Source organism: Centropristis striata, chromosome 19 (assembly GCF_030273125.1).
Source record: "Centropristis striata isolate RG_2023a ecotype Rhode Island chromosome 19, C.striata_1.0, whole genome shotgun sequence".
NCBI classification, from domain to species: Eukaryota; Metazoa; Chordata; class Actinopteri; order Perciformes; family Serranidae; genus Centropristis; species Centropristis striata.
The window spans coordinates 19,525,664-19,539,763 of NC_081535.1; the positions used below are offsets into that span (position 1 = coordinate 19,525,664).

Genomic DNA, 14,100 nt, shown 5'->3' on the forward strand with positions numbered 1-14,100 from the left:
GGATACATCACCTCACCGCTATGCATCCTGCAAACATCTTTTTTAAAGAAATTGGAGTTTTTCTCTCAATCGCTTCTGAAACAAATGCATGTGCTAGCCAGATCAAGATCTTAACGACAGGAGACAGGAGACAGTACATCGAAACAGTACTGCTTTTGTCCACAGGGGGCGCCAAATCAACACAAAATGAAAAGTTCTGTGTAGTCGCTTTAAAGAAAAGCAACAATACTCATCTGAATCATTTGACAGCTCACAACAGCTAAATGTGTTTTTCACATTATAGCATTTTAATGTGCAAAATTAAATGAAACTTAAGTACAAATATCTTCAACATTTACGTATCGATGAAGTCAAAGAGTCAAAAATTCTTGTGTACAGGATGCAGCATCTAGAAATGCATACTTTGTCCAAACAGCCACAATTGTAAATTTATAAGCACATTCTTTCACTGAGCATGGCTGACATTATTAAATGAGATTTTCTGATTACTAATATAGTACAAATGAACTAAATCCTTTAAGGTACAATACTGAATATATGGCACGGCCTGTTTAAAGGGCTGAACTACACACTCGTAGTGCAAAAACCTCATCCAACCTTAGAAATGTACTGCAGAGAAACATATAAATAACAATCATTATTTCTACATAACCTACTAATTAAGACCTCTACACCACTGAATAACTACTTCTATGGTTCAGCTACAAAAAGTAAGCTTTAAAGGAAAGCTTTAATGCACATATTTTATTTAAGTCACATAGTGTTGAAGGTTATGTTTGATTTTATGCGATTGGTGGTGAATATGTAAGTTTATGGCCACTGGATATTCAGAATATGTGCATCTGATTTCTGTTAAATCTGAAGAAAAGACTGATAAATCTTGGGTCATCAGCCTACAGCTCAACATTTCTAATCTTGATGCTCAATTTGCACATTTCCTGAGGGAGCCGCAACCCAAAAGAGCAGAGACAAAATATACAATCCACTCTGAAACTCAGGACGTTGCAACAACAATGTAAATCATTAAAGTGTGATCCGAATTCTTTTCTGTCTGGTGAAACTCTAACAAATCAAAGGTGCAAATGCAGGTGTGTTGGACCTGATTCATATCCCTTCTGTCAGTCCGCTCACTTCGTTTGTTAACAAGCTTGTCCTGGACTGCTCATCTGAGAGAGCTTTCAACAACTGCACTATCCCTACAAACAATGTCTGTGGCAGGAAGATGGAAATGTCACAGATGACGTCAAATGTCACCTGCCAAACAGTAGGCACTCATATAATACAGTTTTTTGACTGCTGTGCTGGAAAATTGTAGCACAAATTGTCCTCTTTCAGGGCTGGACCTGCAACCAGAGACCCCCATGTAAACTGAAGGGGGAGGTATGATTATGAAGGAGTGTACCGGTGAAGGTCAGCACGGTATCAGAGCTGGGTGTCCTCTCTGGTTTCTATGCTGGACTCGTGTCTCTCTTTCAGGCTGCTTCTGTGGACCGGAGGCTCCTCCGGGACGTGAGCCAGAGGGTCCGAACGAATCAAGTACCTGAGAGAGAAGAGGGCAAGAAGGCAGATAAAGAAAAGAGATAAGAATGTGCATCCATTGTCATCAAATGTTGCAACATGGGAGCTCAGCATTCTGGCGTGTCCTGAAACTGATCAACACTCACTAACATCAGGACAGAAGTCACAAGAAGGAAGAAGAGGAACTAAACTGTGGGACACACTCTCCTTTCTCTATCATGAAACAGCTGTCCCTATGCATACTGCTGCACCATGCTCGTGTTAAAATCCATGTTCCCTGGTAATTGTATATTATTTCCAAAATAATACGCTACAAAATTGGCAGTAAACCAGGATTACAAGTTATAATCACTGACGTATTATCATCCTATAAAGTTCTCATGCTGTGTGTGTTTTTCAAATTATTGCCCATCCAGAGGACACAGAGTGACATCACTATCAATTAAGAGTTGTGGTTCTGGTCAGCTGACACATTTAAGCACAGTTTTCACGCTCCTTTAAGCTCAGTTTTGGTCTAAACCAACTCCTGAAGAAAATATATGTCATTAACTGCTGCAACACACAAAGAATCCCAATATTCCCACTCAGACTTTGATGAATGTTCCCATAAGTCTGTGAGGGCTTAGATCTGTCCCACTGTCAAATCGTTGCATTATTGAGGGCGTCCTTGTAAAAACTTTCAAACCCTTGGTCTGAACCACTTTGTTTGTTTCCCAGAGCCAGGGCTGTGTAGGACCACCAGATTTTTCCCCCGGGCACAAACAAAGAAAAGACAACAGATGAAAGGAAGATAAAGTGACAGTGATATTTATCTCCACCAAGGAGGTCATGTGTTTAGTTTTGTTTGTCTGTTTGTTAGCAGGAATACAGAAAAAACTACTATTTCCATTAAATTTGGTGGAAGGGTGTTGCATAGGAAGAACACATGAAACAGTGGAGCACATCTGAATCACAGGGTGGATACACATTATTCTTCACTTCCGGTAACATGGCAAGATCGGGCATTTGTGCTGCATTCATGTTGTGTTGGAATAATCAGAAAAATTTACCCATCAAAAAAAATCCCCATCATAAATCATAATTCTTGCAAATACTGGAAACTGCTATAAACACTTAATATAAGCAATAAAATGCAACGCATCATCTTTGTAGCCTCCATATTGTTTCCAAATTAGACTTGAATCTTAAAGCACATAGAAGTTGGAAGAATGAGTTCCCAACTTGTAAAATGAGACCATGTGAGGAGCACGTCAATAGTTGTATCTGTCTTCACTATTGATTTTTATTTAAATCCACTGAGAAAAAAATTAAAACTGTTTTGCTTCTAATTATCACTTGGATTAATTTCTGATGAAAAAATGTCAGGGTTAAACATGCAAGAACACCCACAAATATGACAGCTTAGAGAAAGCTGAGAAATAAACAGTAGCAGTGGTGACTCAAATTTCACCAAGATTACCATTTGCACCAAACAAAACACACACGTACAACGTGTGCGGTATTAAAGGAGTAATTCTTACACAACATCATTGAGCTCCAGCCTGGTGTCTGGGGACGGGTTAATGAGGACGTAGGACAGCGTGTTCTGGTGATCGTTCTGCTCATCTGAAACAGAAACAACAGCTCAAACAGGGGTGTTACGGTCTAATTTTGACCTGCAATAGGACCTTAATTAAAATCTTTACCTTGTAGGTATCCCAGATTGACTCTGTTCATGACATCACTGGCTGTCAGATTGGTTAAGTCTTCTATACAGAACAGTTAGACAACAAACACAAAACTTATAAGCAGAAAAAGACATTAACAGAACATTTTTAAGCTGTTGGTTTGTCCACCCTCACCATATCCGGAGGTCGGGAGGCCAAGATGTCTCATGCGGTTGCGGACCAGCTCAGACAGCTCCTCCCTCTCGGATCGCCTGTAGAGGTTGAGGCGCTGCTGAGCGATGCGCTGGGCGTGGTCCTTACTCGAGTCCCGGTTTGACCCCTGCCACCTCACACTCTTCTTACTCAGGCGCCGTGCCCACTGCATGCTCTTCTTCCTCAGCAAGGGGTGATCTGACTGGTCATTGCTGCGAGACTCGTCCCCCTTGTCCTTCGTGTCCTCGCAGTCGTCAACACTGACGGACACCTGTGACTGAGGCGGGGAGACAGGAAGCCACCTTTATGGCCAGGATGCTCATCATACTAAAAGTTCTGGTAGATAAGAGTTTTTTGCCATGCTAGTGGTGCAGTTTTATGGAAGACAATGTTGGGGGGTCGGTCCACTACTTTGACTCAAACCGCTGGGTCTGAAATGTAAAGCAGATGAGTAAGTGCCTTGAACCTGCATTATTTCTATTGGCCAACAGGGCGCGACTCCACTGGCTGCCAAAAGAAGTTTGATTGTATAAAAGTCAGTAGTCGTGTTTACATCAACATATTTCTGTGCACATTTTGAAGATTGATGGAAACACTCAAATTTGATAAAACTTTCAAAAATGAGCAGAAATGTTTTCACACTCACTTGAGGTGGTTTTTGTCTTCTGACAGCAAATATTTATCTCACATGACTGATCAGCTGTTTCCGCTCTGACATGAAAAAACAATTATAAATTGCCCAGTTTAATCTAATTCAGTTTAATCATGAAAATAATGGCTGAAGACTGATTAGCAACCTCATGTTTGTTCTTCTACCATTTACTGGCGGATTAGCCTACAGCAACACATTACACTGCCGTTGATTCGCTCTAAACCAGTCGATGGAAACGTACCTAATTAGCATTTTCTTTAATGCAACGTTTCAAAATTTTGCATCAAATTTGTTCCGACTAAATGGAAACAAAGCTACAAAGAAAATGACTCTACTTTTCACTTGATTTATTGACTCCGTGAATATTTTCCTAATGAGTTCATGGTCTCAATCACTTGTCTTCTTCAATACAGCATGATGTTAATTTTGTCAATTATGATCTCATTAAGAGTAAAATAGACAATAAAGCAGGGAACGCTTCAGGGTGTAGCAACTTGTGATGGACAAGTTGCTGTTTAGTGAAAAAAAAAATTAAAGAAATAAATAGAAATAAATGCTTGAAAGACCAATCCAGCATATTGCTTGCATCTTAAGTGGCTTTGGTACAAAGTTTTGGACGTCGTGACAGTATAATCTCACCTCAGATGTCGAGAAAATATGTGATTCTGTCCGATAGATCCCAATAGGAATTTCGGCACTAGAGGAGCAGAGTTTCTGGAACAGTCTTCCATAAGTACTAATCCACAAGTCCTCCTCTGTTACTTTCATCTGGAACAAGAGAAAAAACAGTATACTATTAGTTTGATAAACTGTATCAGAATATCTTAAGAATATTTTCTTCTGTCTAACTTACAGCACAGAGGTATCCTGATCCTGGAGTGGTGTCCAGCCCCAGCAGTAGCCTTGCAATAAGGATCATGTAATCCTTCACAAAAGACTGAAAGAAAAATACTTTTATTAATAAAAAAAAGCGGACATAAAGGGTCAGTTTCTATCAGTGACTGAACACAAGAGGGCACTTTTGCTTTATGCTGGTTGCATTGCTCTGTTTCTCCAGGTGACACTGTTTCTCTTGCTGCTGTAAGATGTGTTTTTTCCTTTCACCTGATATTGAAAAGAGTTATTTGAGGTGTTTTTTTAAGCTGTAGGTGTGTGTACCGACCTGGTACAGCAGGGTGTCCAGCATGCTGATACTGAAAACTCTCCCTGCAGCAAAGGGTAGGCGAAACATGAAGGCCAAGTTTGAACCTTTATCACGCTCTTTCTGTGGAGGAAAACACAGAAATGATCAACAGCATTCAAAGGTTTGTCACTTGTAAGTTATCACAGTATGAGGAATGTATTTTCTTTACATTTACCTTCTCCAGCTTGGAGAGGGCCAGAGAATAACAGTCCTTTGCTCTGAACTGCATGAATCTCATGTTGGATGGATGAGTAAGCTCTGTAATAATGCTGAGACTGGGAAACAGCCTGCAACCAGAGAAAGGTGTTACATAAGTCGGAGGATGAGACTAAATATCACTACTTATTAACTTTTGGTAATTCTGCTGTCGTCAAAACGTGGCTTCCAGTGCAGGCCACAGAGCACACAATGATGTTAACAAATCAGACAGATATCATGAATAATATATGATGAAAATTATGTTAAAATGTCATTTGTTACCTGAACATCGTCTGCACATTAACAATAGTTTTGGCATCGGCCATGTAGTCCTCCTCAGCACTCATTGTACTCTCTTTATCCACAACAACCAAATTGTCGGCGTAGATGATGCCACACTGCAGCAGGCTGTCCAGACTGAAACACACACACACACACACACACACACACACACACACACACACACAGACGCAGCAATGAGCAACAACAACAGACAATTTTCCTGGAACAGGCTGCACATCCAATTGAATCGCAGAAGTACAAACTCCTCTTCAGAATATTTGAATGAAACAATAAATATGATAACATTTTAACTAAAGCAGGAGGTTATGTGATAGTCTTACTTGTCTATGGTCCCAGCCATGTAGTAGACCATAGGAAAACAGCAGATGGCCTCCAGAAAGTGATTATCTGGCCTACAGGAAACATGTGACACATGATAGAGAAGTTTATTTGTTTTCTATTGTCCTTTTATTACTCCAACCCACACAGCATTGCTGAGTAAGTAGTTTTTAAACATAGATGGTGCACAAAGACTGAGTTGACTATTCACACATCTTACCACTCACTTGGAGCAAGCCTTGAACATGAGTTTAAAAAAAACACCTGTTCCCAATGGTGCCTCAATGTACAGGCTTATCAGGCACTCAAATGTTTAAATATATATTTTATAGATTTTTATACATAATTCCAACACTTGAGCCAGGGAAGTCATGAAGGTTTCCCATACATGAATCACCAATGAGTCATGTTATTCTTTTTAATGCAACAGATTCAAATAATAGCTCAACATTATGTAGGTTTATACGTTAAAGGACCATAAAATGAGATGCTTGACTATAATGAAGATGCATAAAATTTGGTTCACCATTAAACAAAACAGACACAGCAACAGAAACAGGGCCACCGTGACAGTTGCATGATCAGCACCTTGGACAGCTACACATCAAGCAAGACTATGATAACATGCAGCTCAGGGGACAGTTTTCTTCTACACTCACATTTATGACCCGATATTGGCAAACATGCACTGTAAAAGGCTTGGAAAAAAGACTGGGAAAAAAAGGTACACAACTTTGCCTGTGATGACTGGGGGTTTCTAACTGAAAAAAGTGATCGTTTCATGTTGCCAACTTGCGCTCACACACATTCTTGGCAGCTAACGTAGTTTTGTCTTGACTTATTGTTGACGTATAGCCTTGTATTGACAAGTTTCATTTCGTGTCTGTGTACTGATTAGGAAGTGAACCACTGTCGCAGTCCATCAATGAGGAGGTCTGAATTAAGGTTGCATATTATGTATAAGTACAGTTTCTAGTTACTTTACTTAAGTATTTCCACTTTATGTAACTTTATACTTCTACTCCACTACATCTTAAGGACAAATATTGTACATTTTACTCCACTACATTTCGCTGCAAGCTTTAGTTACTTTTCAGGTCAAGAATCAACATGAAAAATATGATAAATTTAAAATGATTATGCATGTTTATAAATTAAATCACATAACAGTGTATTAAGTAGTTAAAATGAGCCCTACCTGAACAACAGTAAAACGCTGCTTACATAAATGCATCATAAACCAATAATATATTTGGAATATATAAAGCAATCTGAGTGGGTCCATTTTGCATAACAAGTACTTTTACTCGTTTGCCACAGAGCTTATTTTCTGCAATGATCCAAAATCCAATGAAAAAATTCCATTGGTGAATTTTCATAGATCGCATGGTAATGCTTCTTCCGGGTTGGCCTACAAAAATATGTAATTTCGTTTGCTCTCTTTACTACTCAGACGACACACATGACAACAACATTAGGGATGCGTTTACTATGCTATGTGCAACAGCGAGTTCTGATGCTGATACTTTTGTACTTTTACTGCAGTTTTGAATGCAGGACTTTTACTTTTAGTGGAAAAATTTCACAGTGTGATATTTGTACTTTTACTGAAGTTAGGGATCTAAATACTTTTTCCATCACTGGTTATGTTTTGTTTGGTTTTCTATATGCTCTGCTGAAGGTTTCATTAATTATTCATATCCGCTAATCTCAACAAGGGGCTGGAGCAGATCACAGCTGACGTCGGATGAAAGGTTGGGTACACCATGATACACACACAGAGCAGAAATGTAGACAACAACTGGCAATTTAGAGTCACCAGTCAATATAACCTGCATGTCTCTGGACTTGCAAACCCCAAACACAAGGGCCCAAAGCCGGTATTGAACCCTATGCTGTGAGGCAAAAGTGCAAACCACTGGTCAATAGGGCGCACACAGGAAATAGTTCTTAAACCAGGAAGTAAGTGAGCGCCTTGGGTCTCTCCTCTCAAACTCAATGATAATTTTAAGTGGATTGGTGGTCGGAAGCCTGAAATAAGGTATGTGGTTAACACAAGCTGATCAGACGTTCACGTTTTGTTGTATGACATAGAATACATTTAGCCTGGGTATACCCATACTGCCTTGCGCGCTCGAATTTCATTTCGAACCTCCAGGCAGTCTGGAAACCAGAGAGGTTTCTTAGCCCTGTTTTAGGGATCCAATCACAGAACGGGGAGGGACGGCAAGACGGCGCGTACTACTCAGCAGATGGAAGCTTGTAGTTTTGTAGTTTTCTTATCCAACATGGCTGCAGCAGACGCAAAACTCTCTTTAGATGTAGATGGTGTTTTAAATAGTTTAGAGCGAAAGTTGATTTTAAAAGAAGAACAACGCTTGACTTTACACTCCTGTTTCACCACGAAAAAGGATGTTTTAGCCTTGCTTCTGACAGGATTTGGGAAAAGCCTAATCTACCAACTAGCCCCGCTAGCGTAACGCCGGTGATCTCGCTACGAGCCGGGGGACAGCGGAGCCGCTGAGAGAGAGACCCGCAGCAGCATGTTTATTGCCCATAAAATCAGTGGATGTGTGTGGCTGAATGACATGAGGGGGAATAAAGCGTGGAAATAAATAATCTCACAGAAAGCGAGAACTGGAGAAGCAAAGCAGCAAGCAACACTCTCTCACAGACACACACACAACAAACATTAATTTCTGTCGCTCTACATACATCATCTGGTATAACTGATACGAATGGCTAAGAGCTACCTACAGACGCTTTTGATAGACATTCTAAGCGCCCAATAAATGGCTCCGGAGGATCGTAAACCACGCCTCCTCTACAGAGAAATGAACGGCTGGTTTCCAGACTAATCTCATTTGTGATTAGTCTGGTGTTAGCCAGGCTAGAATACATTAGTAAATATCCCCATTTGTGGATTTTGAAGTTTTTACGTGTCCTTGAAAAGGCGGTTGCTGACAAGTCGCTAAATGAGACGACAGTGGTTGTCGGGGACATTAAACATCATCATGTTGGACACTGACAGGAACTCTCTCACAGTAGCCTCTCTTTCGTGTTTTTCTGTGCTCTTGCAAACTAGAAGAGTAGATCAGGTTAATAAACAAAGGATTAGGCTACTATTTCACTGTCTTGTCAAAACTGCTGGTTAGTTTGTTGGAGATTGTGAAGCTAATGGTAGTGATGTTCAAGTCATGTGACTGTGGTGTAGTTCGCTATAGCATAATAATAATAATAATAAGCTTTTTACTTCTGTTGGCTGCATTAATGCTTCAACCATTATAAAAGTGGTTTTCATTTGTGAAGATTATCCTGCTGAACCAAACACATAAGCATCAGAAACATGTGTTTGCCACAGAGCTTAATTTTGCAATGTTCCAAAGTCCAATGCAAAATCCCATAGGCGAATTCTCACAAGACCGCATGGTGATGCTACTTCCGGGTTAGCCTACAAAAATATGTGTGTTTTGTTTGCTCACTTTGCTCAGACTACAAACACAACAATTACACTTCTGTATTTGTATGCAGATAATTGCCTCTAGAGTTTAAACAAACTGAAAAACTACTTTATATCCACTTTACGGATGTGTTTACTATGTTGTGATGTGCAACAGCGAATTCTGGGCCCTCAAGAGCCATCTTGGCGTGTCTTTAGACTGAGGGATGATTCCGTCTGGGGCTGAGCACACTCAGAGAGATTTAGCTGCTTCATTACGGCCTGTCCACCACCGCAACTGCCACCAGCAGCCCCCCTGACAGAACATTGCTTTCTGCATCTGCCCGGTCCTGCTGACTAGAGACCCAAGGCTGTCGTAAGTGCTTGCATTGTGTATCCAACTGCGTGGGCGTTTGTATTTGTGCGTGTGCGACAGCGATAGAGGGAGAGAGAAAGCTGCACAGTTTATTGTTATGTGTGTGTTGCTATGAGAGTCCTGAGAGCTCGCTTGTGGGGGCTGAAAAGGGACACATCAGGGCTGCGGATGAAAGCCTGCCTCGGTGTTCTCCAAAGAAATAATTTTCTTCATCTTTTTCTCCCCTTGTAGCAATATATATCATTCAGGTTCAAGGCAAAGCAAGTTGCTATGGTTACTGTCTGGAGCGAGAGAGCGCATCGTTTTTTTTATTTTTCTTTGTCGCTCAAAACACACCGTCACTGAGCAGCAGCAGTAACCTAACATCAGGGCTGACAATGGAGTTCCACCTCCACAGCCTTGTCCTAAGTGCAGGGCTGACGTGAGCTTTTAGCATACATAATGTTTCCCTGCGTGAAACGGTGAAAGACAGAGTGAAGGGTGAAAGAAAGGAACAATGAGTGTGTGTTAATGTGAACTCACGGGTTATCCAGCAGCAAGACAATGGGGTTGAGTTCTTTCCTGGGTCTGTAATAAGCTCTGAGAGGCACTATGAAGTTATACAGACCGTTCCCTGCCGTCTCAGCTGACACGATGATGAGCTTGTTTTTAAAACCGTAAGCCTTTGCATCCTCGTAGCTGTTGTGCCTGCAACCCTGCGTAAGAAACAAACCAAAAAAAAGACAGGTGTTGTAGGTTTACTTTTTTGATGTGAAGGATGGAGAGAGAAGAGGAAAAGGAATGATGGAGGCAGTAAGTAATTGAGTGACTAAGTTGGAAGAGCGACTGCCCACCTGGTCCAGTCGTAGGCAGCAAAACGGGGCTTTTTCAGCCAACAGATGGCACAAGGTGGGCGAGCTCCCAATGTACGGAGAGTTAGGGGGATAACCTTTCACGTACCTGCCAACAAATCCAAAAAGCATGAATGACACATTTCAAGGAAACACACTGTGTTAAAAAAGAGTGGTGAGGTCGACTTGTTGTAATTTCTTGTAAGAACGAAATAGAAAAGGCTGAAACTGGTTTCCGTTGAAATGACATTTGGAAATAAAGAGTGCATTCAGAGGTTGTTTTAATTCACCAATTCATTCATTTTACCTTGGAAAATAGCCATCAGTGCACTCAGGATCAACTGCATGCTGGGTAAACTATTCACAGGATAATAAGGTGGAAAAATATGTGGGTCTGTTTTGGTCAGATATTCTTAGAGGTTGCATAATGATAAAGAGTGGATTATGTTTGGTTGTTTGCTTAATTTGCATATTGCGTTTTGCAGGTTTAGCATATATTATCAAACTGGTTTCAATTATTCTAGGGTCAACCAGAAATGCAACAACATTAATTAATTAAACTGACTGTCTGTAGAACTAAAAAACTATTATAGAAAAAGTAAAAGAGTAAAAGTACACTAATTGTCATAAATTCTACTCTTTAAATACCAGTTTCATTACACTGTTGTTTTTTATTTAAAATAAAGGATTATTTTCTGTACACTAAATTGAAAGCAATAAAAAAGATTTTGATGCAATGCAGTTCTCTAAAATACAGCAGCAACAAGCAAAACAAAAACCAGGAAAATATCATGTATCTGGCCCATGGGCAAACATGAGAAAGGGCTCAAAAATAGCAAATACAATTTTGATGCCAGGGCTCTATGCTGTATGCTGTAATGGCTGTGTGATCACGAATTGTGGTTTTAATGGGTTTCAGAGGGGACATTTAGACCTTAAGGGTCTGTGTTTTGCTTATTTATGCAGATTATTCTAGACTTATTATAGGAGCTGAGGTTGCACTTGCAAAATAAAATAAATTGGAAAAAAACTCACACCCTTGCCAAACTGTATGCTATATGCATTAACGCAGCCAAGAATATATGAAAAATGTTGTAAAAAGGTATTTCTGTTTACACATGGAAACAGAAACCTTACTCAGTAGACGGGTGGCCTTTCTCATCTATGAAGACAGAGTCGTCTTCTGATTGGTCACTGAGGAGGTCACATGGCAGGATTGAGGACGAGTCGGCGATCTCCTGAACCGGAGCGATGCTCGGCCGGCGGCCCCCTGTCCCGTTTACTGTAGGCGGGACCAGTTTACCACCTGAGGGGTCGGGTGGACTCGTGTTCTGAAGATCGATGGCGACAGTGCCTGTTAATCACATTCACCTGAGCTTTAAATCACACATAAGGAACCAGTCATCAATTTCACAATACCAACAGTTTATCATCATACTCTCTCACCCATGCTGGCGATGATGCTGTGCACAGGAAGCTGCGAGGGTCCGTCAAAGAGTCCCCCGGTACTACGGCCCTTCCTCTCCTCCTGGTTGAAGATGAAGGCCGAGTTCTCCTCCTTGGTGATGTTGATGTAGTAGCAGGTGTCTGAGGCGGCCATGATGTGGCGCGGGCCTGGGTTAAGAAGGATGCTCTTGTTGTCTTCCCTCTTTATACCGATCAGACACACGCCATACCTGCAAGTCATATAAACTTCTGTTAGCATATAAGACACAGATCCCTGTCATTACATTTAAAGCTGTAGAAACACAAGTTTATCACTAAGAATTTATACTTTTTGGGACATTTATTTCTTGCTGAGAGGTGTACTAGCCTCACATTAAGACTGGGGTTAGCTAATCTGGCTGTATCTGCCGCCAACCTCACAACTTTTTCTAAAAAAAAAAGACATCAGAGTGGTATCAATCTTATCTGACTATCAGCAAGAAAAGAGAAAAAAAAGCGTATTTCATGAGCTGCAACATCCGGGGCTGAAAAATGAAGTCCATGAGGAAGTGCCCAAAATAATGTGAGTCAGTCCTCATAGACCTCTATGTTAAAATGCCCAACTTTAATGCAGAAATAAATATATTTACAGCCTAGTACAAACAAAGGTTTAGGTCTCTATAGCTAATTTCTCTTTTCATAACAATTGAGTTTATATAATTATCTAGTTTAATTTATATTGAGGCTTAAATGTAAGCATAATTAAGGGAATGCCACTCATTCAGCTCCACCCAGACCTTTTTTGCCACTTTTGGATTAGCCGGAAGTTAAGTGGAGTCGGGCACTGCAAAGATGGCTACAGAAACCTATTGGTGCCCTCATGAAGGCTATGTCCATGTTTTTTGCAGTGTATGTGGTATTTTATGTAACTCTTCATAAAACCAGCTTAATTTTCTTTTTTGTAACGTGCAACACATTTGATTTTAGCTGGACAAGAAAAAAACACCTACAGTATAATCAAATAGATGTTGTTCATTTTGCGTTTATTCATCTGCGAAGCAAAGAATAACAGTACACTGCTGCTGTACTTGATTATACAAAACGAAGAGCGACAAGAACAACCCCTGTAAATGTCTTTTGTATGTCTTCAACTTGTCAGTGTTTGAGGCAGATGCTTTACATGTCAACTCACTTCTTGTGGGCATGAAAGGAGGCGTATGTAAAGCTTTTGCCGTTATACTCTCCAAAGAACTTGCTGTCACACACTCGGATGTGGTAGACCTCATTGCCGGAGCAACATCCGTACATCCTCTGCCACTGCTCCGGAGACTGTTGTCCTTCTCTGCAATAATTCAAGGAAAATAATATAATAACATATGTCCGATCAGTAAACCTGATACCTTTTTTTTGCCACATATTCTAATAAACATGCAGTCAGGATCAATCGTTATCTTCATTTGCTCCCTCCAGACCTCTCGGGGTGTCCTGCCCTGGCGTCAGTCACTCCGCTTGTCTCTAATATGTTCATTGTAATGACTTCCGGCAATTACAGTAATTGCTAAAGAGCATTGAGGGAGTTTAATGGGCTGTGAGAGATGCTCAGAACAACCCTGAGGTAGCAGTTTACATACTTGTTTCTTAAAACTTATAAATGTTTACATATGGTGGCAATAGAAATTATATTTCACACTCCTTAGCTTCTATACTGTAAATCAATGTCAATTATCAGTATCCTCTGTCCTTTTTCAAGCTTTTTTTCCCTCCTTGATAAGCTGCATGTCTCTAAATCCATCCCGTGCACTCAAAGACGCCCACACATGCAATGCAAACATACATCACATCATTTGCATAACCACACTCCCTCCGTGCACAGCCAGACAACTCTAATACACATTCATGAACACCTTTTGTGTTAACATTTGCAATTTGCAGAGCCTGCTCGCCTTTTGTCTAATAAAAATACACAAGCTTCACTTTGTAAAGAGTTGTCAGGAGCACA

The 14,100-nt window shown here is 40.5% G+C and overlaps 1 protein-coding gene across 3 annotated transcripts in view; it reads right to left on the bottom strand.

The window, feature by feature from the left end:
* Window positions 1-300: 300 nt before the first annotated feature.
* Window positions 301-14,100, bottom strand: part of kcnt1a (potassium sodium-activated channel subfamily T member 1a) — a 40,474-nt gene continuing 26,674 nt past the window's right edge. For all 3 annotated transcript variants that reach the window (XM_059358084.1, XM_059358083.1, XM_059358085.1), the window contains 15 exons: window positions 13,294-13,443; window positions 12,123-12,352; window positions 11,814-12,030; window positions 10,680-10,785; window positions 10,369-10,541; window positions 6,034-6,105; window positions 5,693-5,827; window positions 5,388-5,499; window positions 5,192-5,293; window positions 4,883-4,966; window positions 4,669-4,797; window positions 3,360-3,654; window positions 3,204-3,266; window positions 3,039-3,123; window positions 301-1,540 (listed from right to left, as the gene is read on the bottom strand). In XM_059358084.1, the coding sequence (XP_059214067.1) occupies window positions 1,423-1,540; window positions 3,039-3,123; window positions 3,204-3,266; window positions 3,360-3,654; window positions 4,669-4,797; window positions 4,883-4,966; window positions 5,192-5,293; window positions 5,388-5,499; window positions 5,693-5,827; window positions 6,034-6,105; window positions 10,369-10,541; window positions 10,680-10,785; window positions 11,814-12,030; window positions 12,123-12,352; window positions 13,294-13,443 (2,071 nt within the window). In that variant the 3' untranslated portion in view covers window positions 301-1,422. The remainder of the gene's footprint in view (window positions 1,541-3,038; window positions 3,124-3,203; window positions 3,267-3,359; window positions 3,655-4,668; window positions 4,798-4,882; window positions 4,967-5,191; window positions 5,294-5,387; window positions 5,500-5,692; window positions 5,828-6,033; window positions 6,106-10,368; window positions 10,542-10,679; window positions 10,786-11,813; window positions 12,031-12,122; window positions 12,353-13,293; window positions 13,444-14,100) is intronic.